Consider the following 23,095-nt stretch of genomic DNA (forward strand, 5'->3'; position numbering starts at 1 on the left):
TTGTGGAACGAGAACCAATCGACGAGAATCGTTTGGGCTGAATACCTACAAAGGACAATCCGTCTTTTCGTATACCCTTCCGCCATGTCTGTTGGTCCTCTACTGTTCGATATGCCCGTCCTAGCTCTTGTCTTAATTTTCCTCAGGGCAAGGGTTTTATTGCCGTCGGGTCCCAGGTCTTTGCCTGTGTTGGGCAACGTGCTTGGTTTAAATCCCAACAAGCCCTGGATCACTTATGCGGACTGGGCAAAGGTTCACGGTATGCTGAAACGGTTTCAACCGTCACATCTTTATTGGGAGCTATCTATTCTAATGCTTACCAGGTGATCTCGTGTACTCCCGTTTACTCAACCAAGAAATCATCGTTTTCAATTCCGAAAAAGTGGCTAAGGATCTCCTTGAGCGTCGTGCAAATAACTACTCTGATAGACCACAGTTCATTATAATTGCCTTGTGCGTAGCTTTATTGTACACCTCGAGAAACATTATCTGAATGTCATTTTTGTGATTTATGCAGGTTTGGAGGGAGTTTCAATTCAGCATTGCTCAACTATGGCAACAGATGGCGATTGCATAGGCGGTTGTTCCAGCAGGCCTTTCGAGCTGACGCGGCTATGATCTATCGACCTACACAGTTGCGTAAAGTACACCAGCTTCTAGCCAACTTGCTTGAAACCCCCGGAGAATATTCTGACCACTTGCAAATGTAAATAAATCGAAGCAACAGAACTTTTTGTGTAAAATAACTGATGTTTGAATCATAGGCTATCTACAGCTGTAATAATGGCAGTGGCATATGGATATGACCCAGCATCCCGCCATGACCCTTTAGTAATGGCTGTGGAGCGCACGGCAAATATGCTCGCCAAAGCCTCAACACCCGAGGGAGCTGCGGTCCTTAGTGTATTTCCATTTTGTGAGCATTTCGCTGATATATATGTATTCATCTTGTCTCATTGTCAAGTTGGCATGTAGTGTGACACATTCCTCCTTGGTTCCCCGGAGCGGATTTCAAGCGTAAAGCCCTCGAATGTCAGGAGCTGACGGTTAATGTTATTGAAGCTCCCTTCCAGTATGTAAAGCAAAATATTGTGTGTCCTCTTCATTTTCTGTGGAAGAGCTGTGTCTGAGATTATGATAGGCAGCAGGTACAGCAAAACCATCGATGGTCTCTGATCTGCTTAGCCGAATGAAAGCAGATGATGATTCTTACGAGCTTGCAATCAAACATACTTCCGCCAGCGCTTTCCTGGGTAAGCACTTTCGATCATATGTTTACATTTACATTTACTTACAGGTACACTTTCCATAGCTGCATCTGAAATGGTCAGTCGCATTTGAAGTATCCTCATATCTTGCCTTCATCAATAAATTTAGACTGCTTCGGCGCTCAAAATCTTCATGCTTGCGATGTTCCTTTATCCTGATGTGCAACGAAAGGCATGGCTGGAGATAGACTCGGTGGTAGGTCAAAACAGACTTCCAGACTTCAACGATAGGCCATCGTTGCCTTACATAGAAGCTATTCTTCGTGAGACGTTCAGATGGCACCCTGGAGTCCCCCTTGGTAAGCAAAGTCCATCTGAATGCTTGTTTCTCAGCCAACAGCGTATATGTAGGAGTCTCTCACGCTACTATGAATGACGATCATTTCGGAGGTTATTTTATCCCGAAAGGTTTGAGTTCGCTATCTCCTCCCGTTAACACACTAATATCGAGTAGGAGCAATAGTGATGGCCAATATATGGTTTGTGTTTACACATTGTAATTTAGTGTTATCCGTCGTATCTCACATACAAACTCGCAGGGCGATGTCGCACAATGAAGATAAATATCCAGACTCAGATGAATTCAAACCCGAGCGGTTCTTTATGCCAGATGGAAAGCTAAACAACGATAACGTTAGCTTCGTTTTTGGATTTGGAAGACGAGTTTGCATAGGCCGTCATATTGCTGACGCAACAGTATGGGCCGCTATTGTATCCATATTGGCTGCATTCAGCATCACAAAAGCAAAAGATGAACAGGGCAATGATATTGAAGTTAGTCCGCAATGGTCAGTTGGAATAACTACGTGAGTTCTCTTAGGTTGGTTCCATCACTCTTTCTGAATTCTGATATCAGCCACCCGCTCCCATACCCGTGCCGGATTGAACCACGGTCAGGAATGAGCTCCGAGAAGCTGATGCAAATGATTAATTCTCATAAGTGAAATTTGAACCATGGTATAACTTGTCATTGTTCTACGATTGTATGCAGTGCGCTGAGTTTTCTCTATGTAACAACTTGGAGAAGGAATGAGAATTAATTAACTTTTAGACATATCCAGAGCTTGAATGATGGGCTCTGCAGGAGCTACAGTCCTTTGTTGTTCGCTCAGTGCTCACGCCCAGTCGGAAATGACAAAATATATGCCGAATTAGATAGGATCCTGTCGAATCAGACCATTTACATCGAATCTAATCTAATCATAAAGTATTCTCACGGTTTTTGAGACGTGGCTTGAAACAACAGAATGCTGCAATTGCGTGTGATCTCGTGCAATTGTACACAAAGCAATGCAATATAGTGTCGCACATTCATGCACACATGCACCACTGTGCAGTGCAATCATGCATTCACTGCTTGCACAATCACGTGCCCATATATTTGGTCACATTTTGCACCATGTTCGATTTCCTTCCTCTGTTCTGTACCACCATCTCGACCACAATCTTTACTAACTTTGGTATTTCCCATGTATCGGACAGGTCTGCACTCACTTAACAAGGGATTTTGATGGATAGTGCAAAACTGTGAGAAGCAACACGATTAACTTAAAGTGAAGACCAAGGTAAGTAAGTATCTTTCAGATGTCCTTTCTTTACCGCTAATATATTGTTTGTGCTAGTACAAGTGGCCGCGGGAAAGTCAAAGACTCGAGGCCAAATCAATAGCCCTTCCTTTCGAAGCGCATTTAATGAGGTAGGCTTTTGTTTATGGCCTCTTTCCAACTGATACTTCAAACAGAAGGTCACCTCTGAGGCTGCAATGTGCGTACACAGTTGTTTCTGAGGCATTGTGTCTAACTATCTACCTAGAAACCTCCAGCTAAGGCTTTCAAAGCGAAATAGCAGTGCCAAAAGGGCCATTTTGGTGTATTGATGAGGGTAATTGTTTGCAGGGAGCCAGATGGCTTATATGTATATGTTATGTCCCCCCTCTCATTTGCTTTCATTGCTACATATCATTCATATTCGCTACCATTTGTTTTAATTCAATGTAATTAGTATAGTTTTGAATTCAGTTTGATTCGCTGTGATTCAAATATTCTGTATATTTGTGAAGCAGATTATAAAGAGCCATCTAACTAAATCAAATGATTTCTGTACTACCGCTGTGGTTAGATATGAACCTTTTACATTCGAAAATAATCTAGGATTACGGTAGTTTTAAGATATATATCGAATTACATTGAATATCCGACGAAATTCGATGTGATTCGGTATATATTTTGTCGTTTCCGACTGGGGCTCACGCGCAGGGCGATACTTAGTCTCCCTTGCTGACCTAATTCAATGTATTGATGATAGTCGATCGATATCTTGTAAATAGGCGATACTGCCCATCTTCCGGACTCGACATCGTGGGAGCCTTCTCAGAAAACCCTGAAGTTCAACGCAGAACCTTGGCACATATTTTCGCCTGGTGTCGCTCGTATTTTTGGCCAGCAGACAAGTAGAAAGTTGGTGCGATGACTCATGTGGACTTTAAGCTGGATACTGCAAAAATTTGATGGTTAATTAAATGTCTATCCCTCACGGATAAATGCGTTGAACTCTACCTCTTCCAAGATAATATGCATGTAGTCCGCCGGCGGTGGCGAGACATCCTTATTCGTACACAGGTACAGCAAGAGCCGAAGAACTGTAATCACGACACTGGCGACGGCGCATTCTACTTTCTCCATTCATCTCCTGTGATGCGGCTGGTTTACTGTGTCACTTTTCAGGCTAGGCAACAAGTAAACCAGCACATGCCTCCCAGGATCATTTTCTGACACCCTGTATGCGCAACGGTTGACTAGGCAGGGTTGCGCTGACGTGCAAGATGTATTCAGGTGAAACGTGTTCTCCCACTTCGTCAAGCTCTTCTAATGATGTAAGGAATCCACCGCCTTCAACCTGAGCGTGGTTATTCGGCGACACTTTGGCAGCCATTTGTGGTAGTCCTTATCCCCATTCTTTGCGAAGTCGCAGTACGATCGAAGCATGCAGCAGTGCTCGCCTAACACGGCTATCCCCATTCAAGCTTCAAGAGTTGCTGTAATCGAACCTGGCCAAGCCCCTTTTCTTCAGCTCTCCTAAAAGGCTTTTGATTGCCTGTCAAGGCGATCAACGTCACCGGTCAACCGTCATGACGGCGACATTAGTATCGGTTATCTGTCCCATATCGATGGTAGGTACCTATCTTATCTGCAGTAATCTGATGGCTTTAACAACCCATTGTGACTTCACTCTGATTCCTTTCTGCAGTCAATGTGTTAGGTAAAACCAGGCGTCAAATCGGCAACCTCCCCAGTTATTTATTATTCAACGTACTCCCGGTTGTAAAATTTGTGATGGGTAAACAGAGCTTGATCGGCCGTATCCTCCAAGTCTTTTTATCTGCAAGATAGCTTCTCTGGGATTGGAGCGATAGCTTTCTTCTTTCTTACGCACGTTCTCTATTTGATCTTGCGTCATCTTCTCACTCATCCTCTTTTGACAGCATTTTTGTTCCCAAGTTGAAGCGAATGGGAGCTGTACACCTCTCTTTGACCCTGTTCTGGAGATTCGAAAAATATGTACGACCCAATGAGTACATGAGGGGACGAGCATGATGTCCCTACCAATTCCTTCCAGGTTGGCATCAGTGTCAAGTAACCCTGAAATCGTCGCGAACAAGCTCAGCAGCTGGGGCCATCATTTGCCTATCTTTGAATTCCCTTACCTGGGAGGTTGACCACCAAAGTCCTGGAGTTCATTAGCAATGTGCCAATCCTCCAAAGTACCTCTGACCTCATGCGAGCCTGCCGAGGCTTGCTCTGGCTTTTTCATATTTGTCCAGGGCGTGTACCTCGTTCTTGTTCTAAAATATCACAATTTCAACGACTCTTTGCGCTCACCACCAAGTTCAGCCATTCCTCCAGTTGTTCCTGTCCCTGTCTATTTCTGCCTCCCAACTCCACACCACACTCCTAGAATATGCATAACTCAGTGTTTCGTAGCACATCTCCGTTTTCTGGTTAGGATCCGCATTCTCAGATATGCGACGCGCCGCGGCTCTTTTGTTCGCCGTGTGCTGCCCCTAATTACCCGTTATTATCCGCCCGTACCCAATTAGGAGATGAAGCCTGGATGATCATGGAGAGAATCCGCGAGGCCTTGTGAGGGACTGTGCAGAACAATCGCGATGCTGAAAAAAAAAAAACCCTTACCCTTTGCAGCATGATCTACTAGTCAACGATATGATCTAACTACTATCTTTAAAGCAGGGAGCTTTGTGCACCTAGCACTCTGATATGAAATAGTAAGCCACACACGGTCAATGTTATGTCCCACAGTATGACCATGCTTCTGCCCCTGAAAGTGTGTTCTATCAATCTCTACTTCGGACAATTGAATGTGTGGCTAACACGAGGATTGGTGCCCCATTACTAGATGTAGTGAGCTACTATCGAACTATATATATAAGACTATCTTGGCAAATGGAACACGCTGAGCTCGCAAGGCGGTTTCATTGACTCTGGTTTTTGCTATCTACTCGAGGTTGGCCCCATGACATTCTCCAAAGCTGCGAATAGTAAACTGACGAAAAAGTGGTGTGCTATGAGTCACCGAGGAATCAGAAGGGGAAAATATGTTCCCACTATTTGCTAATAGCTTTTCGGAAGACGAAAGCACGAGAGCCTAAAAAATTTTAATTGAACAGAACAAGCTAACATACGGACTACTTATTTTTAAGTGTACTTCTGTTACGTTGGAAGTTCAGGCAAGGTAAGGTTGCTGATTGCACGAGGATTGTCTTGGAGAGAACCACTTCCAAGGCTTGATGTTTCTCGTAAGTATCAAAGGTCCTGCATTCGTTATCTGCCAACACAGCACAAGAGGTCGACAGCATCATGATGCAATGGCAGGTTCTATAGTCTTGGTATGCCGTGAATCCGCAGAGACGAGCCCTCAACAAGCCGCCCGGGGGCCGCCCGGGAGTGGAGTTTGATAGGGCAACGCTTGGCCATCCGAGCCGAGCCGAACGGAGTTCCTTCCAGATATGGCCCGTAAGATGAATACTACTTTCCTGATATGGAAATAGACTAGATTTGTTGCCGACTGAAAGCGGTTACACCACGGAGATGGCGACAGATCTATCGTGTGTATCTATCTTTTTGCTTGTTCGTTCCTTTGTGCAAATGCATTGACTTTTCTTTTACTACATATAGCACAATTTGGCAGGCGTGCTCGTTTTGCTGTTGTCCCTCTTCCAATGGCATCCTCTTCAAGGCTCCCCTCTCGGTCCCGGAATCATAACCCTCTCGTTTCTGAGGTATTCCGCCCAAAGTTACCCCTCGACCCTTTCAGCAAGCTCAATACCATCCGGGAGCCATGGACATTGAAGATAGAGACCGTTCTTGCATGCATCAGTGAAATTCGTCGAGAGGTCATACTTGTGCTCGGTGGTAAGTCCTTCATTAGTCATGTCTCCTCAATATCAGCGACTGACTGAGCGTAGCTCCTTCTTTGAGGGATCTGGGTTCCATAGTGAACTCTCAACAATTAGCTTCGTCTTTATTGATATTGGCTACTCACCAACCTCCCGTCATTCCTGCCTCTGTTCGCCCAGCTGTTTGCGTCTTACATCTCACTACCCCTCTCGCCGTCGAGAGCACGGGGGCCGTGCGCCTCGTCAATTTGCTCGAATGTGCTGAGCGCATTGGACGTATATGGAGAAAGCAGGGTGGGTCAGGTGTCCGCGAACTCTCGGAGAGTGAAAATGGTCTTGATCCTGTTGCAACCGTCCCCTGCAACCTCTTCCGCGCTACCTTTCCACAGAGTTCCCCACCATCTCCCCTGTCCTCTCCAGAGATACTGAGGAGCTCGAACTCATCATATCGCTCATCTATAGTCTCGTCACCAAAGATACTGTCACACAAACACTCCTCTTCGTTTCCGGTTGTGGACCCTATGCAGCGCCCCTTTGATGTCATCCTCAATTTCTTGCCTCAAAACCTGAGCGACAAGTCTCTTCTGAAGCAGTCGATTCTGATTACTACTATCAGTCGCCCCTACCTTGTTGCTGCTAAACCTGTGTCGCCCAACTTCTCTACCAAATCCCTGAATGCCCAATCGCGTAGGCGTTCATTGCTCCGAAGAAGTTCAACGTATACTTCGCCTCCCACCCCAGCTTATGGAAGTCGAGATTCACTGTCAACGAGTTTAACATCAGCCTTCTCTACCCCTTCGTCGTTGAAGGCTCACCTCGTGCACTTGCTTCCTCTCACCGAACAAGCTTCCTTCGCTCAAGAGAAGCTTATAAACAGTATGGAATCTTTTCAGCTCTCTTTCTCTCAGCCTACGTCCATGGATGGCTCCCAATGCGATGCCCTTGAACGGGCATCGTCTTTTATCATGCCCGTGGGGGCTCTCCGTGATATGGTCCACTATTCTCCTTCGTCGTCGTCTTGGTCGTCGTGCTCTGGGGATGACGTTGCTGAATGGTCAATTGCGGACCTTGTCTTAAGCGGCTCTCTGGACCAACCGATGAACACGCTCGAAATGGACCAACCGCAGCGTGCATGGATAAGCAGTGCTATGGACTTTGCCTTTACATCGTCGGACAGTCGACCCCTTTCAGCTACTTCGCTTACCCAGCCCAGCCCGACGTTTTCTGGTCGTGAGCGCAAGCGCGACAGTGGAGTCAATTGGAACCCGGCGCAGGTGTATGATGATCGTTCTATCTTGCGCGTTGCTACACCTCTTCCCACCTCGCCAGAAAAGGTTCATCGACACTCCGTAGTGCGCATCTCCAATGGTCTTCCTACTCCTCCCAACTCGGACGAGTCTGAAAGTGATAGTGAGGGTATAGAAGCTCGTCGCAAGTCATCGTTTGTCTCGACATTTACTGGCGTGAAGGGTTGTTTGGACGAGGAGAACGAGAAAATGGTCAAAGCGAAGAAGATGAAATGGAGATTTTGGAAGGCACGTTCTACTACCTCTTAAGTTAAAAGGATTGATATCTGTGATGATGGACTAACTACCTTCGGATCTATGGATGGACTCGAGCATCGTGGCATTTTTTCTTAGTATAAGCTCTCAGTTACGGACTTGCACATTCTCATTGTTAAATCTACCTTCGTTTGACTTTTTTTTTTTTGCTCTCGCTCTATAGCTACTTCGTTTGCATCACGCATTTACATGTCATCTAACGAATATCTAAAATATCTACCATGCTGAATAGTAATCTTCATTCTAACTATGAAAAGACATTGACTGAGGACCCTAACCTTAGTCAGCGACACGCCGCGGTCATTTCCGAGACTGCAGCCACCGCCAGTCTTCGTCTTGTGCTCAGTCAGAGTAAAAGAGCAGCCATGGCTCTCCAAGCCGTCAAAAAATTTAGAATAAAAGAACTGAAGGCTATTTCTCCACGAAACATCTCTCCATCTCAGTCTACACCTAAACCATCGCTTCCTAATGCTGTAACTCGCTCAAATCCTTTCCTGCCTCACCGCAACCCCAACACAGGGCGATGGATTCCACCCAAATACTCCCTCCGTCAGCAAGCCGACTTGGTGAAAAAAGCGAAGCAGACCAACACGCTCGCTCTCATTCCTCCAGGTCCCAAGCTGTCCGTACTAGAGGCGACTGTAGCGCGACAACACTCCCTGCCCGTTTCTGTCCGTCCCCAGCCGTGGTCGAAGCCAGTTGAGTGGGAAGGACAGGTGAAAGAACGTGTTGTTCCAGGAGCAGATATCGGGAACAGGCTGTATGCGGGTAAGAAGCGTATGTTCAAAGGGCACAAATGGGAGCGCGTGCTGGAGGGCAAGACGAAGCGCAAGGCCATGCTTATGCGCGACATGGGGAAGCGGATTACGAGGTTCAAACAGGTAAGTGGCGTCTTGAATACTTTTAACATAGGCTTTACTTACATCCTGATCCACAAGCATTACAAACGGAGACGTCCACATCCTCTCAAGCCGCCTCGCACGTCGAAGAGCCAGAAGTTACCATTTTAGCGGTAGAACACGACCGCTACTATTACCGGTGCCTCTCAGTAGCTGGCTCATTGCGACGTCGGTCTACTAGCTACGGAAAAATATATCTTGTTTAATGCGCTTTCCGTTCATCTCACTACGGTGGTCAACATGAAGAGTAGCGACAAGAATAAAATCGCATACATGGAATATCAAACTTGACTTTGACTCCTTTTTCAGCACAGTGATAACTAATCTTGTCACTTTCACCTTCCCACCTAGGACCGCTTCCTGGAAGCACTGTTCCCCATTTTGTGAAAGTCACATTGACCGTATGTGCAGTTTTAGTCCCGAATACACATCAAATGCAAAGAACACACATTTTTACACCCTCGCAGCAAGAGGATATACAAGATATACAAGCATTTAGAGGGTCTCGCTAGCCCTATGGATTTCACTCTGATCCAGCCAGCTAGACCTTATCTCGCAAAGTTAGGGCCTACAAACTCTCGAGTCGTGATGTTTTACAACACGGGGAGAAAAGATGGTTTTTTTCTCGGTCTGGAATTGGCGTTTATCCTTTTTCCTGATAAAAGACTATTTCAACTCATTTTTTGGACAGCGGGGCTGGCAAAGGCTTGGCTTGGGTCGCACTGTGGTGAATCTAGTACGTTCAACGCTCTTTCTCCTCAGCCCTGGATTTGACAACATTATCTTAAGACGCTTCCTCTCAGCTACTGGTACCATTTGTTGCATGAAGTATATCTGTAAGTTATTTACCTTCATCAAACGATTCTAAAATATCCAACAAACCTGAGGACAAATTTCACAGATTGTGGTAATGTACGCAAAATAAAAGGACACTCCATTACTTTGTTGCGACTTTGCCAAACGCTCTCGTTCTGATATTTGATTTATATTCCCACGTTGAGTACCATCCCAGCTACTTCGTTGAGTTGTGACCATTTTTCGAAGCCTAGGAATGTACCCTTGGATAATCTATCACCAGGATTTATTTCTGCTGGGATCTTTGACTTCCTATTCTGACCTAGTTCTAAAGTTAGGGGATTAGCGTGTGATCGAGAATTGTATAGCAAGCATGCTTCGTCACCCAGTTCGAAGGTACAGTCGGTATCCGGCGGCCATGTTGTCGTTGCCCAATGTCAAGCAAATTCGATCTGTAGTCACTTATTTTGTGGTCGCTAGTTTCACCTGGAATAGGTGTGTTGTTCTCACCTCGCTTTCCAGTTCATTCAGCCATCACCTCAGCATTCTCATGCTGACCGAGAAATTCCACAGTATACGCAACGTGCAAAGTCAGCTGTCTATCAGCTCTGTTGCATATTTGATTTGTCCCAGAGCTTTGGTTTCAAGTTGGGATATTGCTCTCACACCGGGGTGAATGCAGACTTAGATCTCTTTGCGAGTACCACACTTTCGTTCGCAAGGTACAAGATATAAACCCCTTTCCCATTGCTTTGGTGCCGCCGTCATCGACAAACGAGGGGCATGCATCGACCACGCAGTTTTGAAACGCTGTGAGCTGAGTGGCATTTTCTGATTTTCGATCCGAAGCTGTTATCGCGTTACTCTCGATCGATCAATCTCGAAGGACCACATGCAATTAACACAATCCTCGAAGCCACTGGCACCTGCCAACTCGTACCACTCTTTAAAGTTTTTCGAGACACCGGCTCGCGCTGACGTTGTGGCAACTCTTTGTAAATTTCGCACTGTCAATATTGTAGAAGACTTCCATTCCATAATCGGATTAGTTCCTAATGGTTGCGGGCTGCCTTGGCCAGTCGGTTAGTTACTGCATGGACTGGTCATTTTTGTGTACGTCTGACTCACCTCTAAGTTCGACAGCTCGAGAGATAGAGGGTCTTTTACAAACATAGAAAGGAATCATCATCGTGGTAATCCGAGGGATTCGTTCGCCGATTCTGGGAATTCTCCGAGAGTGATCACCGTGGTGGTAACCATTCCTCGAGCGGTACTGCCGCTACTGCGGAACCCTCGACGCCCTCGACGACCTGGCTGGTCATCGTCTACTTTGACTTGTCCAGAGGCCCCCTGATGCTGCAGCAGTCGTATGCCCCTTAACGGCCGGCGCTATGATTCGTTATTGACGTCAGTGAGCGTCTAGTTTGCAGTCTAAACCGATCGAGATGCCATTGTCGGCACATGTATTGTTGCCGTTTTTTTTGCCGTAGCTTTGCGGGTGATGGCGGCTGTGTGTAATCTACAAACATCCGATAAGTCCTACAATCAGGTGTGTTCTTCTATAGAATCACGATGCTCGCAGAAAGATTGCTGAAGCCTCTGCAGGTTTTCCAGTCAATGCTTACAGATATCTCTGTATGAATTGTATCGGTACTGCGTGTAACCCAACCATCAAGAGAGGATGTCGAGTAGTTGGGTGATCGGTGGCATCCGACAACCAATGACAGGCCCTGTCATAATACACTCGCATTGCATCCGAGTCCGCGTAGCGAAAACCGTGGATATGACACGCATTGGTTGGGAGATTCGGAACTGTGTGTTGTGGGGTTCATCACTTTGGCCACGTTTCCCGCAGCGCAGCAAGGCATGGCTGTTACAGTACACTTGGGTTTTGTGGGTCAGAGGATACGATAGATTGAATATGGTGGTGTTTGAAGGTCATGGTGGGATAGGCTTTGTGTATTTGAGCAACTCCTGTGATAAATATGGTACAGTGGCTCCAGACATAGGCCGCACCGCCAATCGCACCACACGTGATGATGGAATTGAATACTTCGATGTCATAAGTATAGAAAAGCCGCTCGTGGGCCGGCTCCATCTTGGACTTTTCATTGCCCTCTCTTACAAACGTCCATGTTTCGTCGTAATTTTGGCTGCTGAACATCTTTGACGGTCGCGATATTCCCACTTACCGTTGTGCGCAAGCTTGAACAAGCCCGACATCGTGTCGTGTTCACCTGCCAGCCCATTTCGTGATCTGCTTATAGACTAACCAGGTTTGTACGCGAACACCGGATTTTAGCTAAACTGGTTTTGTTCCGTCCTGCAAAAGAGTGCAGGCATACTGGAAACGTGCTGTGAGATAGCGCCTCGGCTCTTTCTTTTCCTTAGACTTTCACCACCATCGCCCACCCAAAAAGATGGATGAGCGTCATCGAACCGTGTCGATGGTGCAAGTACGCCCACAACCCTTTCAGGTGTGTTCTATCATGAATCGAGACTCGAGTCTACTGGCAGCTAATAGCTTGTCGGGACCTTGTAGACAAGGGCAGTGCAATTTTTCAGAAAGTTCAATTTGCGAGGCAGATTTGCCTCTTCAAAATCGAAGGACGCTATGGCTTCACCGCCTATGGAGACTGGGCTTGGTTGTCCTAGACAGACTCGCTCAATGGACGTCCTCAGGAAACCCCCCAACTTGTCCCATGCTGTTGTCGGACTTCGGATGGAAGACTCATGCAAACCAATGGATACAGATGATTCATCACAAGGCGCATCCTCTAGTAACTCACCTTCCCGTCTGTCGAGGCATTATCCTCCTTGGGACACCACGGGTCATGCTAATACTTCCCCTGTCGTTACTTCTCCGGGCGTTGTCCGTCCTGCTACATCCACCGGCTTTCACTCTCCGTCTGTCTCTGAGGCCCAACCTACGAACGAAAATGCTGTAGAGTCACATGCGCCTGTTGATGCAACGGACGCTGAACCTATGGATCCTGCGAGACAAGCCGAAAATGCTGTAGAGCCGCATGTGCCTGTTGATGTAACGGACGTTGAACCTCTGGCTCCTTTCAAACAAGCCGAAAATGTAGATGTAACCGAACAAAGAGTTGAGCCAAAAGATAGCAATATCTCCTCTGTTGACGAGCAACGATTACTTCATCCTACGGAATCGGATGCAACACTACGTTCTGAGGATTCAAGGGTGTTGACGCTCTCGGCACAGTCAGATGCGCAAACAGTTCGCCCATCAGACATCCAAGGTCGACGTTCTCTTGGTACACCTCTTACCACGACTATTCCGCCTGGCTTTCAGATGACTGCAGAACACGGACTTCGATTTTCGCCTTCTATTCTGTCGAGATACACTACAATGCCCCCTCGGCATCTTCCTATCTTGTTACCTCCGACCCCCGCTGTACCAATCACTGCTGTACGACCGCAGGCGCGTCTACGCACTATGCCCTCCTTATCATTACACGGGGTAACCAATGCCGATGTGGAGTCGGATCACGAAGGTTCAATTGTCGGCGAATCGGACGATGAGGAGGGAGAGGAGGATGGCATGGTTGATGCTGAGAGCGTCGTGGGTGAAGAGAGCGACGAAGAAGGAGATGATATGATGCCTGGCTCTCCCTCGCCCGGAAGTATGTATTCGCATTCAAGGAAATCTTCTCTCCTTCCCAGGATCAATACTTCGCTTAACGTTTTATCTCGTAATTCTTTGGGTTCGCCAACACCACTTGCGGGTCCGTCAAGGCTTGCTGTTTTAGGAGGAGATATTACGCCAACTGATCCAAGTCGTGTGGACTACTTTACTCCAAAAGTCCCCTCTATTCGCACTGAGATAACATCACCTAATTTCACGCCGCGACCAAGCGACAATAAGTCCTATCCATATCCACAGTTCCTGGTGATGCCTACCTCCGCTGCGCTTAGGCCGGATTTGCACCACGTTGCCTCTAGAAGTATGATAGACCTGCACTCACCGACAAAAGAGCCCGAGTCCTTGGAGCATCGTCAGAGCTTGCTGAAGCGCAAGTCGAAAGAGACCCTTCGGTCGACTGCGCCATCGACTGTAGCAAATACTGTGGCTTCAAGTCATGCTCAAGCGGGCTCTACTGCAGGGGACGATGTTCTGGGTGTCGGTCGCGCTGGCACCCTTCGTCGGCAAAATTCATTGCCGAGCTTCAATCCATCAACAGCGCCTCCTCCATATCCTATATTCAGTTTACGCAGAAGTTACCGTGTCCAACCACGGGACGAGGAGGGCAGAGAACGTCTTCCGGGCTACAGTAACTCTTTATACCTCGCGGCTATAATGCCTCGGAAAATGGAATTCACTGCTCCAGGTGTGCAAGCAAAGGACCGGAAGTGGCGGAGAGTATTCTGTGAATTGGATGGGACAACATTCAGAGTGTACAAGTGCCCAGCGGGCGCTTCGGGGGCGGGGATTATCGGCGAATGGTGGGAGAAGAAAGTCGGTGTTGGTGATATCGCGACAGGGGCTACTTCGAATGTCGCGCCAACGAAGAGGGAAGAGCCGGAGCGACGGATAAAAGATCCTGATACTCCTTCTTCCTCATCTTTCTTTAACTCTGCGGCTGAACAAGATCGGCGACGGAGCCAGTCTCAGTCTTCTCATACTTCTACACGGCGCAAGCGCTCTAGTTTTATGTTACCTTTGCGGGCGGGAGGTTCATCGCGTCCTCAATCTGGGAGTGTCCCTCAGGCTGAATTACCGCCGATGAACGATTCGAGCAGTCACTCGTCGCTTTCATTATCTCCTCCACCATCGCGCGATCACGCGGACATCCATATCAATCAAGCTCCATCTCCTCGCCAGTCGCCTCGCCACAGTTTTCTAGGTATGAGGTCCACGACACCAAACTCTTTCTCCTCTCGTTCGCATTTTCTACCAACACCCCATCTCGGAATGCGTAATGGAGAGGTGCCGAAACCGGGTCGCTCGGATTTGATACGTGCTTATACATTGCAACATGCTGAGAGCGGACTAGGGAACGACTACCTAAAGCGAAAGAATGTGATCCGAGTGCGAATGGAGGGTGAGCAGTTCTTGCTGCAGGCTCATGACGTCCCTGCTGTTGTGGAGTGGATAGAGGTAAGTCTGCACGAGACTCGTGGATTTATATGTATTTTACTTACTCGACATTTCAATGTGCAGGGTCTTCACGCTGGCGTCAATATCTCGCTCGATTTGGATGAGCGGGTCATGCCCAAAGGTCCAATATTCCCGAGGTTAGTCTCCAAGCTCATCGCTTGGGAAGATATTCGTTACTGATACACTACGTATAGACGTCGTCGCCGCCGCCCTCGACGCCCTCCAGGTGAAGGGGCAAGGCCGTCTCGCTTGACGGTTTGAACAGTTGGCGTCTGTTCTGCTTTTTTTTTAGTATGTATATTCACGACGAGACACGTATTATGATCGTAGCATTATTGTTCCACCACTCGCTCCTGCATTCTTGGACCCTACTCACTCATTTTGCATCCTTTTTCTGTTGTTGTTCTTTCTGGGCTCACTGTATAGTAGTTTACTAGTGTCCGTCTATAAAATGATATTAGATGCTACCTGTTACTACATATGTTGTATTCCATATTCGTGCTATGAATGAAATGAACATGGTTAGCGCTCAAGTGAAGGGCATAGCCTGTTGCTAGTACAGGTATTTCGTGGATTGGGCCGCGAAATGCAAAAAAGCGTTCTTTCTTTCACTGGATGGGGTGATATTCCCACGGTGGCTCCGTCGCCTGCCGCAGTTCGGTTTTTGCCTCTCATCAAACCAATCCGTTATCTCTGTTCCCTACGTCTGCCTCATCGATTTTTGTCTTTATCCTAGCCTTTGCGGTTCTGGCAGCCGGCCTTTTACCGCCCAGCGTATTTTCTTTCTCCCCATACACCCACCCTCAGTTGTCGCCAAAAAAACCGGCGCTTGTTTTCAACAAGGAACAACCATATTTGCGGTCGCTCCTCAGTTTTTTTAACCTTGCCACGTACCATTCTCCTCGACATCCAGCTTGACGCACACGACTCGAAACAATCAGGTCGCAGCAATGGCAGACTCGACGACGGAAATTGATCTTGACTCTGTTATTGACCGGTTGTTGGAAGGTGAGTTGGCGGTCGCAATGAGTCACACACGTGCTAGCCAAGGTGGAAAACGGGAGAGCATACATGGGTAGCGATGGGCCATCCAACCGTCTTTTATGCGAGTTCTTTGTTGGTACCACTACCCAGTCGATTGGCATCTAGCAAATCTCGCCAGTCTTAAACGATGTCCTCCGATGTGGTGCCACTCGCTCCGCATTTTTCCTGCGTCTAGATTTTGACCAGGCGGCTTCTCATTTATTTCATTTAAAAGCGCCCCCATTTGTTGGACAGATTCTGACTTTGTTATGTTTTTTTTTTAATTAGTAAGAGGCAACCGACCTGGAAAGCCTGTTCAACTACAGGAATACGAAATCAAATATTTGTGTACTAAGGCTCGAGAAATCTTCATCAATCAGCCTATTCTACTGGAGTTAGAAGCACCCATAAAGATTTGTGGTATGTACGCTGGGCTGTCCATCTTACTTTGTGACTCATCGCAGTGACGTATCAGGTGACATCCATGGCCAATACTATGACCTACTACGTCTCTTTGAATATGGAGGCTTCCCACCAGAAGCCAACTACCTTTTCCTTGGAGACTACGTCGACCGGGGGAAACAATCACTCGAAACTATTTGTCTCCTGCTCGCATACAAGATCAAATATCCTGAAAATTTCTTCATTCTCAGAGGCAACCATGAATGCGCCAGTATAAATCGAATCTACGGATTCTACGACGAGTGTAAGTTAGCTGCTTTTTGTCGCTGCAGAGTTCTAGATGTATCTCATGACAGGCAAGCGTCGATACAATATCAAACTATGGAAGACTTTCACAGACTGCTTTAACTGTTTGCCTATTGCCGCGATTATCGATGAAAAAATATTCACCATGCATGGCGGCCTCAGTCCCGATCTACAGTCGATGGAGCAGATACGGAGAGTCATGAGACCAACAGATGTCCCCGACACCGGTACTTTTCAGATTTCTTGACATGTGACCTCGTGTAGAAAGCTGACTTTGATACCAAGGTCTATTATGTGATCTCCTCTGGTCAGACCCCGATAAAGACATAACTGGGTGGTCAGAGAATGACCGAGGAGTGTCCTTTACGTTCGGACCGGACGTAGTCTCTCGGTTCCTACAGAAACATGATATGGACCTTATTTGCAGAGCTCATCAGGTGCGCAACTTACTTGGATTTACGAGCGATGACGAGTCGGCTTGTTTGTAAACGTCATGACTGGCGCATCGCATTTATAATTATTGTCGATTTCCTTATCATTTTGCTGATCATATTCCTACTTGCAGGTCGTCGAGGACGGATACGAATTTTTTGCTAAGCGACATCTGGTGACGTTGTTCTCGGCCCCAAACTACTGTGGAGAATTCGACAACGCTGGAGCTATGATGAGTGTAGACGAAACTCTACTATGTTCGTTCCAAGTAAGTGATGTTGAGTAGTTCTTCAGGTGCTATATATAACGTCGTTGTTCCAGATTCTCAAGCCTGCCGAAAAGAAAGCGAAGTATCCATACGGCGGCATGAACATGGGACGGCCAGTGACACCACCGCGCAAACAAAAGAAGAAGGACAGCAAGATGGGTTGAGAGGGAGGGGGCTTAAGCCCTTCCATTCTCAATCGCTTCTTCGTCAGGATCCGTCTTTTCTTTGCGTTTGTTGGTCTTTGTTTTTGTGGAGTGCCCGATAAGATTAGTTGCGTGTACACAATGTGAAAGTGGGATAGTGTCACAAGTCTAGAAAGCAGGCGGGTGCTGTTGTACCATGATTGTACTGTCTTAACAGGAGCATACGCAGGCCTGGGTGCAAGTGGGTTGGGAGGAGGGTGAAAAAGTATCAGAATTCGGCAAGAAAGGATGGACTGTTCTGGGCAGAGTGTCGTTTGAAATCTCTCATCCGCCTCGCCATTTCAACGTTCTTACATATCTATCCAATCCATGGACCTAATATCCTGAGCACAAATTCCCCATCCTTTGCTATCCACCGCCTCCATGATTTCGATTTGACTCGTCGTAATCTTTACCTTGTGATTATAGTGCACTTCATACCGGTCTCTCCCCATGTGTATAGTTGGCAGTGAATCTGGGAGCCCATGGGCACCTTTTCTGCAGTTTTCCTTTCTGGTGTTTTTTTATTATTGCTAAATCCCTCCTTGCACATAGTGTTTCCCATTCCCCTTTTTGTGATAATAGGCTATCATACATTTGACTTATCCCTTTCTATAAGTATTACGGTGGGGCGGGGGACCTTGAGATAAGACCAGGGAAGAGAAGCCACAATCAAAGTTTGTCGTATCAGGTTGCTGGTTGATGGGCTTGTACATGGACATGTGAATGCTGTATCGAAAGCTCCACAGTCAAAGTTTGTCGTATCAGGAAGGCCTTGTACATGAACATGTGAATGCTGTATTGAAAGCTTGCTGATGGATGTCCATGTCTTCCATGATGATCGGACATGTTCCCCGGTAGGGTGTTCCTAGACCTTTCAGACAGCAATCTTGGTCACGCACGACTTGCGCCTATTTTTCACACTGAGAAATGGGGAGGAGAGGGAGCGAGATATATCGGGCACACACGGCAGTCTCTTTCCAAAGGCGCGCGGCAACCCAGCGATGTAGAAGGTATATATATGTATATATAAGTTTTTTGCCTTTTTGCTATCGTACATGGGGTCACTAGACATTGAACTCGTAATGTAATAAAGGGAAAAGAAAGATAATCATCGCCCCTAGGATAGCAGGGAGGACTGGTCCTCGGAATCCGCGTAAGAAAGGTGTTGATGGGGGAAGTATATTAGACAGATTAGAAGGGTGTGTGTTGCTCCCCCTTCTAGGCCTCTTTGGTGCCATACGAGCCTTTCTCGTCGAGGTCTTCTCGGACTTCGCCTGGTTGGACTTCGCCTACGCCTGGTTGGTTGGCGATTTGTTCCAAGATGTCCTCTCCGTCGAAGAGCGCCGCTGTCTCCTCGAGGGTCCTGTTCTTCGTCTCGATGAGGAAGAAGTAGAGGAAGACGAATTCGACGGCGAGCCAGCAGACGTAGACGAGCTAGAAGGAGAAAGGGAGGGAGGGGTTGGTTCAGGATATTTACGAGCTCGAGACCGGGTAGAACAAGGATGGAGGGAGAGAGGGAGAGACTTACGTAGTACTTCCAACCCATGGCGTCGAGGGCGATGGGGTTCACGTACTGGTTGAAGATGAGGGCGACGGAGATGACAAAGTTGAAGATGTTGAAGCCCTTTGCACGGAGGTTGTAGGGCAGGATCTCAACAGTGTAAGAGACGATGAGAGGTGTGAATGCGAGACTGTGCGAAATAAGATGTTAGTCATACAAGAACAACAGAGAACAGAAAGCCCAAAAACTCACTCGTAGGCTGCGTAGAACAGGAAGATGAACGCGATGACAGCGTGTGCAGCTGCTGGATTGCCGTGCTGAGCGAACTCGGCGAAGCAGATGGCTTGTGCCATGTAGAACAAGGTCATGCCAATAGCAGAGGTCAAGAAGAGGAAACGACGTCCAAGTCTGTTAACCATGAAAGAGGCGAGAATGGCCCAGAACAAGTTCCAGATTTGAAGTATACCATTAATGAGCAACTATTAAAATGCAAAAGAAACCAAAGAAAAATAGGTGAATGTCGAGTGCATAGTCGAGAAATAGCGGGGAAAGTGTTTACCTGAATGGTGGCGTTGGTGATCCCGATTTCGTCGAATACTTTGTTGAGGTAGTACGAGACGAGACCGTTACCGGACCATTGAGAGAAGAAGGCAATGGCGATGATGATGCGCATGCGCTTGCGGTTTCCGGGGGTTTTGAACAGAGCTTTCCAGCCAACATTAGAGCTAACAGTTCGGTCTAAATCAAGGGCAGCCTTGATCTCCTCGAACTCGTACACAACGAGGGGGTCTTGTCTGTACCGAACCTGGTTAGAATTGCCAATATTCACAAAAACATCATCACCCGAATAACTCACTCATTACCGTCAGCGTGGTAGTAGGCAAGGGTTCGGAGAGCCTCTGCTTCGCGACCCTTGCTGATCAACCAACGGGGGGATTCGGGTGCCAATAAGATCAAGAAGAATTGGAGGAGGGCGGGTAGACCCTGTAGGAGGGAGGGAAGACGCCATGCCCATGTGCCGCTCATCTTGAAAGTGCCGAAGGTTGTCCAAGCGGCACTGCATTTTCTTATCAGCTACGAAAGGATGTATGATGGCATGACAGGACTGACATGATCGACCCAGAGTACCACAAGGAATTGTACATTGACGTAAGAGGTGCACGGTATGTAGGGTATGAGATTTCGGTGACCAACATAGGTGCCGCATTCGCTTATGGGGGATAAAAAGGGTCGTTAATATTGGTGTTGTCACGAAACGCGGGAACATAAGGCGAGTTTACCTGCGAAAGTGAGACCGAAACCGATGAGGAAGCGAGCGCCGATGAACATGCCGACTGACTGAGAGGCGGTCTGAACGGCGGTGGCGATCAACATAATTGCGGCGCCGACGAAGACGGTCTTGCGACGACCGATACCATCTGACAGGTAGGGCGCGAAGGGGTACGCGGCGAGAGCACCAATGTTCTAGAGAGGGAGGTCAGTGAATGAAAAGATGATGGGAGTAGGGGTGTACGTGCTTGAATAGCATTGAGCAAACCGAGTTTACCACCAGACGGGGTGCCAAAGGCAGACTCCCATTGAGGGAGGGACTGCAGACCGTTCATCATACTTCCGTCGTAGCCATTGTTCGAGGCTGTGATGAGGCTAATTGGGGAGATGTGAGTGAGGTAGAGAGGAAAGAGAGCAAGGTGACTGACAGCAGTACAATCCACGCGTTGAGTGCGATGATGCTTGAGGTGGGAAAAGAAAGCGTGAGTGTGGGGAGGAGAAGATAAAAAAAAAGCTGGCATACCGCTTGTTGCTGTACCACTTTCTCCTTGGGTCTACAAGATGTGCGAAACTCGCGTCTTGGACGTTGGCGACTCCGGCACCCACTGGCATTGTGGTTCGATGGAGAGGAAGGGAGGAGAACGAGAGAAAGAAGCTAAAGAGTGACTGGTTATATAGTAAGATAGGGAAGAGGATACGGATAAATTGACAGGTGACCGTAACAGTGAAGTTTTTCCAGAGGTACCCCGCTTCCCCACACTACTCCAGTTTCACTTGTGCCTGCTCCGTCGAACTTTTACAATATGTCGCTGATTGAAAATCACGAAGAGCACATGCAACCACGCAACCAATCCCGTCGTTTCTAAGGTGCCCGAGGTCGAAATTAAAGAAGTGGAGGATGCTGCCGCTGTAATACTCTTCGTTCCAGTATACCCTCGCCCTTTCGTGTGTCAAATGTTGCGAACATCACGGTGGTCCATTCCCCATACTCCTGAGTCATTTTACGGTCCGGACTGGAAGTTGCAGTACAGATGATGTTTAGTTCCGCCCCCACATTGTTGCTACAAATAAGCTTGATGAACAACCTTGATGCGGGGAATCTTATATCGTGCTACGCCCTGTTTTAGCACATTCTGTATTATTTTCGGCAACACACGTCAAAATTAATGAAACCTCTTTTCTTTCTTCTCTCCATTCTTGTCCCTCGCATCTCCTGGCCTAGTCCACCCAGTCAGACCACATACCTAAATGATAGTTGATATCAGTAAACGTAAACTCCAGCCCTGTACGCCAGGTGTGAACCAGCTGAACCAGCGTGTCCGCTTGATCATTTGATGCCTCTATATTTACCCAAGGGCTGCAATGCGGACGAAAAGCTTGAATGCTGTCTATTGTGTCCATCCATCATACAACTCCATCCCTGCCGCAAGGGCTGCAATGCGGACGAAAAGCTTGAATGCTGTCTATTGTGTCCATCCATCATACAACTCCATCCCTGCCAATATTTGCCAATATATATCGATCATATAACCTCTTGTTGCCATCCCTCTCTCCTTTCTTATATCTCTTCTCATCATTCATCTCGCAAACGAGATCCTACCTATATGCATCTCCGTATGTCTCTTCTGATTGACGCCTTGCTCCGATCCTTTCTATTTGCCTTTTTCGTCCAAACTCACTCGTTACTTGCATAAATCTTCCTCGATGGATCTTCCTGTCAAGAACATCCACGTTTATGTAATTTGATCCTGATGCCCAACAATTTCATTCAATAAGTGTGCTGCAGTGACGATAAGATAAGTGCTCTCTCCACAATCGTAGAAGTGTAGATTCCAACGCAATCCAACAAAACCCACGACTCAGCTCCACCAGACTCATCTCCGCGAATCAGGGAATGAATCCACCTTGATTAGGCACAGGCCATCAAAGATGTCTCAAGTATTCGCTGCTCGACATCTCATTGGTTTCCGAGATATCATCACTGCCGCCCTCCGCCGTTTCATCAGCAGGACTCGTCCCCACCCTTGGTGTTACAGCGGCCCTCTCGGCCTTCCTTCTCCTTCCAAACGGCACACCCCAGTTACTCGCAAAACTGGCCAACGTGCTCGAAGCTGTCGTCACCGGGGCTTCAGTGTGACTAGTCGTCAGCGGAGACGTGCGAGACACGTGATATGATGTGGTCCGCCTTCGCTGAACAAATAAATTCGACATCCCTTCTGATATAGATCCTTTCGGGGACGGCGCTCGAGCTGTGGAATAATCATCACTAGAAGAAGACGTAGAAGGTATACTCTGCTCAGAAATGGCAGTTGTAGCGGCTGCTTTTGCTATCCCAGAGGAGGCACCTACGCCCCCAAACGGCGGAAGTCGGGCCGTAGAAAACTTGGACGATGTAGACAGGCGAGACGCGCGAGATCCTGGCCGTAATGGCGATGGCATACTAGGTACGTTATTGTGTGGAGCAGAACCCGTGGGCGGTATCGGGGATGGCGGGGGCGGAGGGGATGTAGCAACAGGTGACGGCGATCGGTCCCTGGACGGTGGGATTGTGTCCAGCCTATTTTCAGCGGGCGCCTGGGCCAACAGTCGTGACAGTGAAGATGGGCCCGCGGTTGGCGAAGAATTTGCACGCGTGCGAATGGGGAATAGGTGC

At 47.6% G+C, this 23,095-nt stretch overlaps 9 protein-coding genes across 9 annotated transcripts; 7 read left to right on the forward strand and 2 right to left on the reverse strand.

Moving 5' to 3' along the window:
* Positions 1–84: 84 nt before the first annotated feature.
* Positions 85–2,212, forward strand: SERLADRAFT_365613 (uncharacterized protein; the record flags this gene model as incomplete). Its single annotated transcript, XM_007313797.1, has 11 exons — positions 85–259; positions 324–453; positions 518–706; positions 765–916; positions 1,006–1,091; positions 1,142–1,273; positions 1,378–1,567; positions 1,620–1,676; positions 1,723–1,747; positions 1,808–2,056; positions 2,125–2,212. The coding sequence occupies 11 exons, from the start codon at positions 85–87 to the stop codon at positions 2,210–2,212; spliced, it is 1,473 nt and encodes a 490-aa protein (XP_007313859.1).
* A 463-nt stretch (positions 2,213–2,675) lies between these two features.
* Positions 2,676–3,293, reverse strand: SERLADRAFT_378746 (uncharacterized protein; the record flags this gene model as incomplete). Its single annotated transcript, XM_007313798.1, has 3 exons — positions 2,676–2,833; positions 2,891–3,032; positions 3,081–3,293. 3 exons carry the CDS (start codon positions 3,129–3,131, stop codon positions 2,817–2,819), a joined length of 210 nt encoding a protein of 69 aa, XP_007313860.1.
* Positions 3,294–6,432: 3,139 nt separating this feature from the next.
* Positions 6,433–8,091, forward strand: SERLADRAFT_445399 (uncharacterized protein; the record flags this gene model as incomplete). The annotated part of the gene is made up of 2 exons (XM_007313799.1): positions 6,433–6,697; positions 6,751–8,091. Coding segments are annotated over 2 exons (1,533 nt in total), but the record flags the coding sequence as incomplete, so codon positions are not given.
* A 489-nt stretch (positions 8,092–8,580) lies between these two features.
* Positions 8,581–10,401, forward strand: SERLADRAFT_457612 (uncharacterized protein; the record flags this gene model as incomplete). Its single annotated transcript, XM_007313800.1, has 4 exons — positions 8,581–9,124; positions 9,182–9,878; positions 9,932–9,978; positions 10,044–10,401. 2 exons carry the CDS (start codon positions 8,609–8,611, stop codon positions 9,251–9,253), a joined length of 588 nt encoding a protein of 195 aa, XP_007313862.1.
* A 693-nt stretch (positions 10,402–11,094) lies between these two features.
* Positions 11,095–12,117, forward strand: SERLADRAFT_457616 (uncharacterized protein; the record flags this gene model as incomplete). The annotated part of the gene is made up of 2 exons (XM_007313801.1): positions 11,095–11,486; positions 11,543–12,117. The coding sequence occupies one exon, from the start codon at positions 11,619–11,621 to the stop codon at positions 12,105–12,107; it is 489 nt and encodes a 162-aa protein (XP_007313863.1).
* Positions 12,118–13,706: 1,589 nt separating this feature from the next.
* SERLADRAFT_457617 (uncharacterized protein) lies at positions 13,707–14,802 on the forward strand (the record flags this gene model as incomplete). The annotated part of the gene is made up of 1 exon (XM_007313802.1): positions 13,707–14,802. A coding segment is annotated over one exon (951 nt), but the record flags the coding sequence as incomplete, so codon positions are not given.
* Positions 14,803–14,832: 30 nt separating this feature from the next.
* SERLADRAFT_457618 (uncharacterized protein) lies at positions 14,833–15,614 on the forward strand (the record flags this gene model as incomplete). The annotated part of the gene is made up of 3 exons (XM_007313803.1): positions 14,833–15,056; positions 15,120–15,193; positions 15,251–15,614. 3 exons carry the CDS (start codon positions 14,871–14,873, stop codon positions 15,315–15,317), a joined length of 327 nt encoding a protein of 108 aa, XP_007313865.1.
* Positions 15,615–15,935: 321 nt separating this feature from the next.
* On the forward strand, positions 15,936–18,282 carry SERLADRAFT_457622 (uncharacterized protein; the record flags this gene model as incomplete). The annotated part of the gene is made up of 7 exons (XM_007313804.1): positions 15,936–16,064; positions 16,368–16,499; positions 16,555–16,785; positions 16,838–17,014; positions 17,073–17,224; positions 17,353–17,487; positions 17,541–18,282. The coding sequence occupies 7 exons, from the start codon at positions 16,007–16,009 to the stop codon at positions 17,649–17,651; spliced, it is 996 nt and encodes a 331-aa protein (XP_007313866.1).
* A 391-nt stretch (positions 18,283–18,673) lies between these two features.
* SERLADRAFT_457625 (uncharacterized protein) lies at positions 18,674–21,368 on the reverse strand (the record flags this gene model as incomplete). Its single annotated transcript, XM_007313805.1, has 10 exons — positions 18,674–19,106; positions 19,201–19,363; positions 19,426–19,652; positions 19,733–19,967; positions 20,030–20,230; positions 20,284–20,383; positions 20,454–20,637; positions 20,691–20,817; positions 20,871–20,903; positions 20,966–21,368. The coding sequence occupies 10 exons, from the start codon at positions 21,052–21,054 to the stop codon at positions 18,891–18,893; spliced, it is 1,575 nt and encodes a 524-aa protein (XP_007313867.1).
* Between the last annotated feature and the right edge of the window lie 1,727 nt (positions 21,369–23,095).

The sequence above is a fragment of the Serpula lacrymans genome (genome assembly GCF_000218685.1).
Source record: "Serpula lacrymans var. lacrymans S7.9 unplaced genomic scaffold SERLAscaffold_2, whole genome shotgun sequence".
Classification (NCBI taxonomy): domain Eukaryota; kingdom Fungi; phylum Basidiomycota; class Agaricomycetes; order Boletales; family Serpulaceae; genus Serpula; species Serpula lacrymans.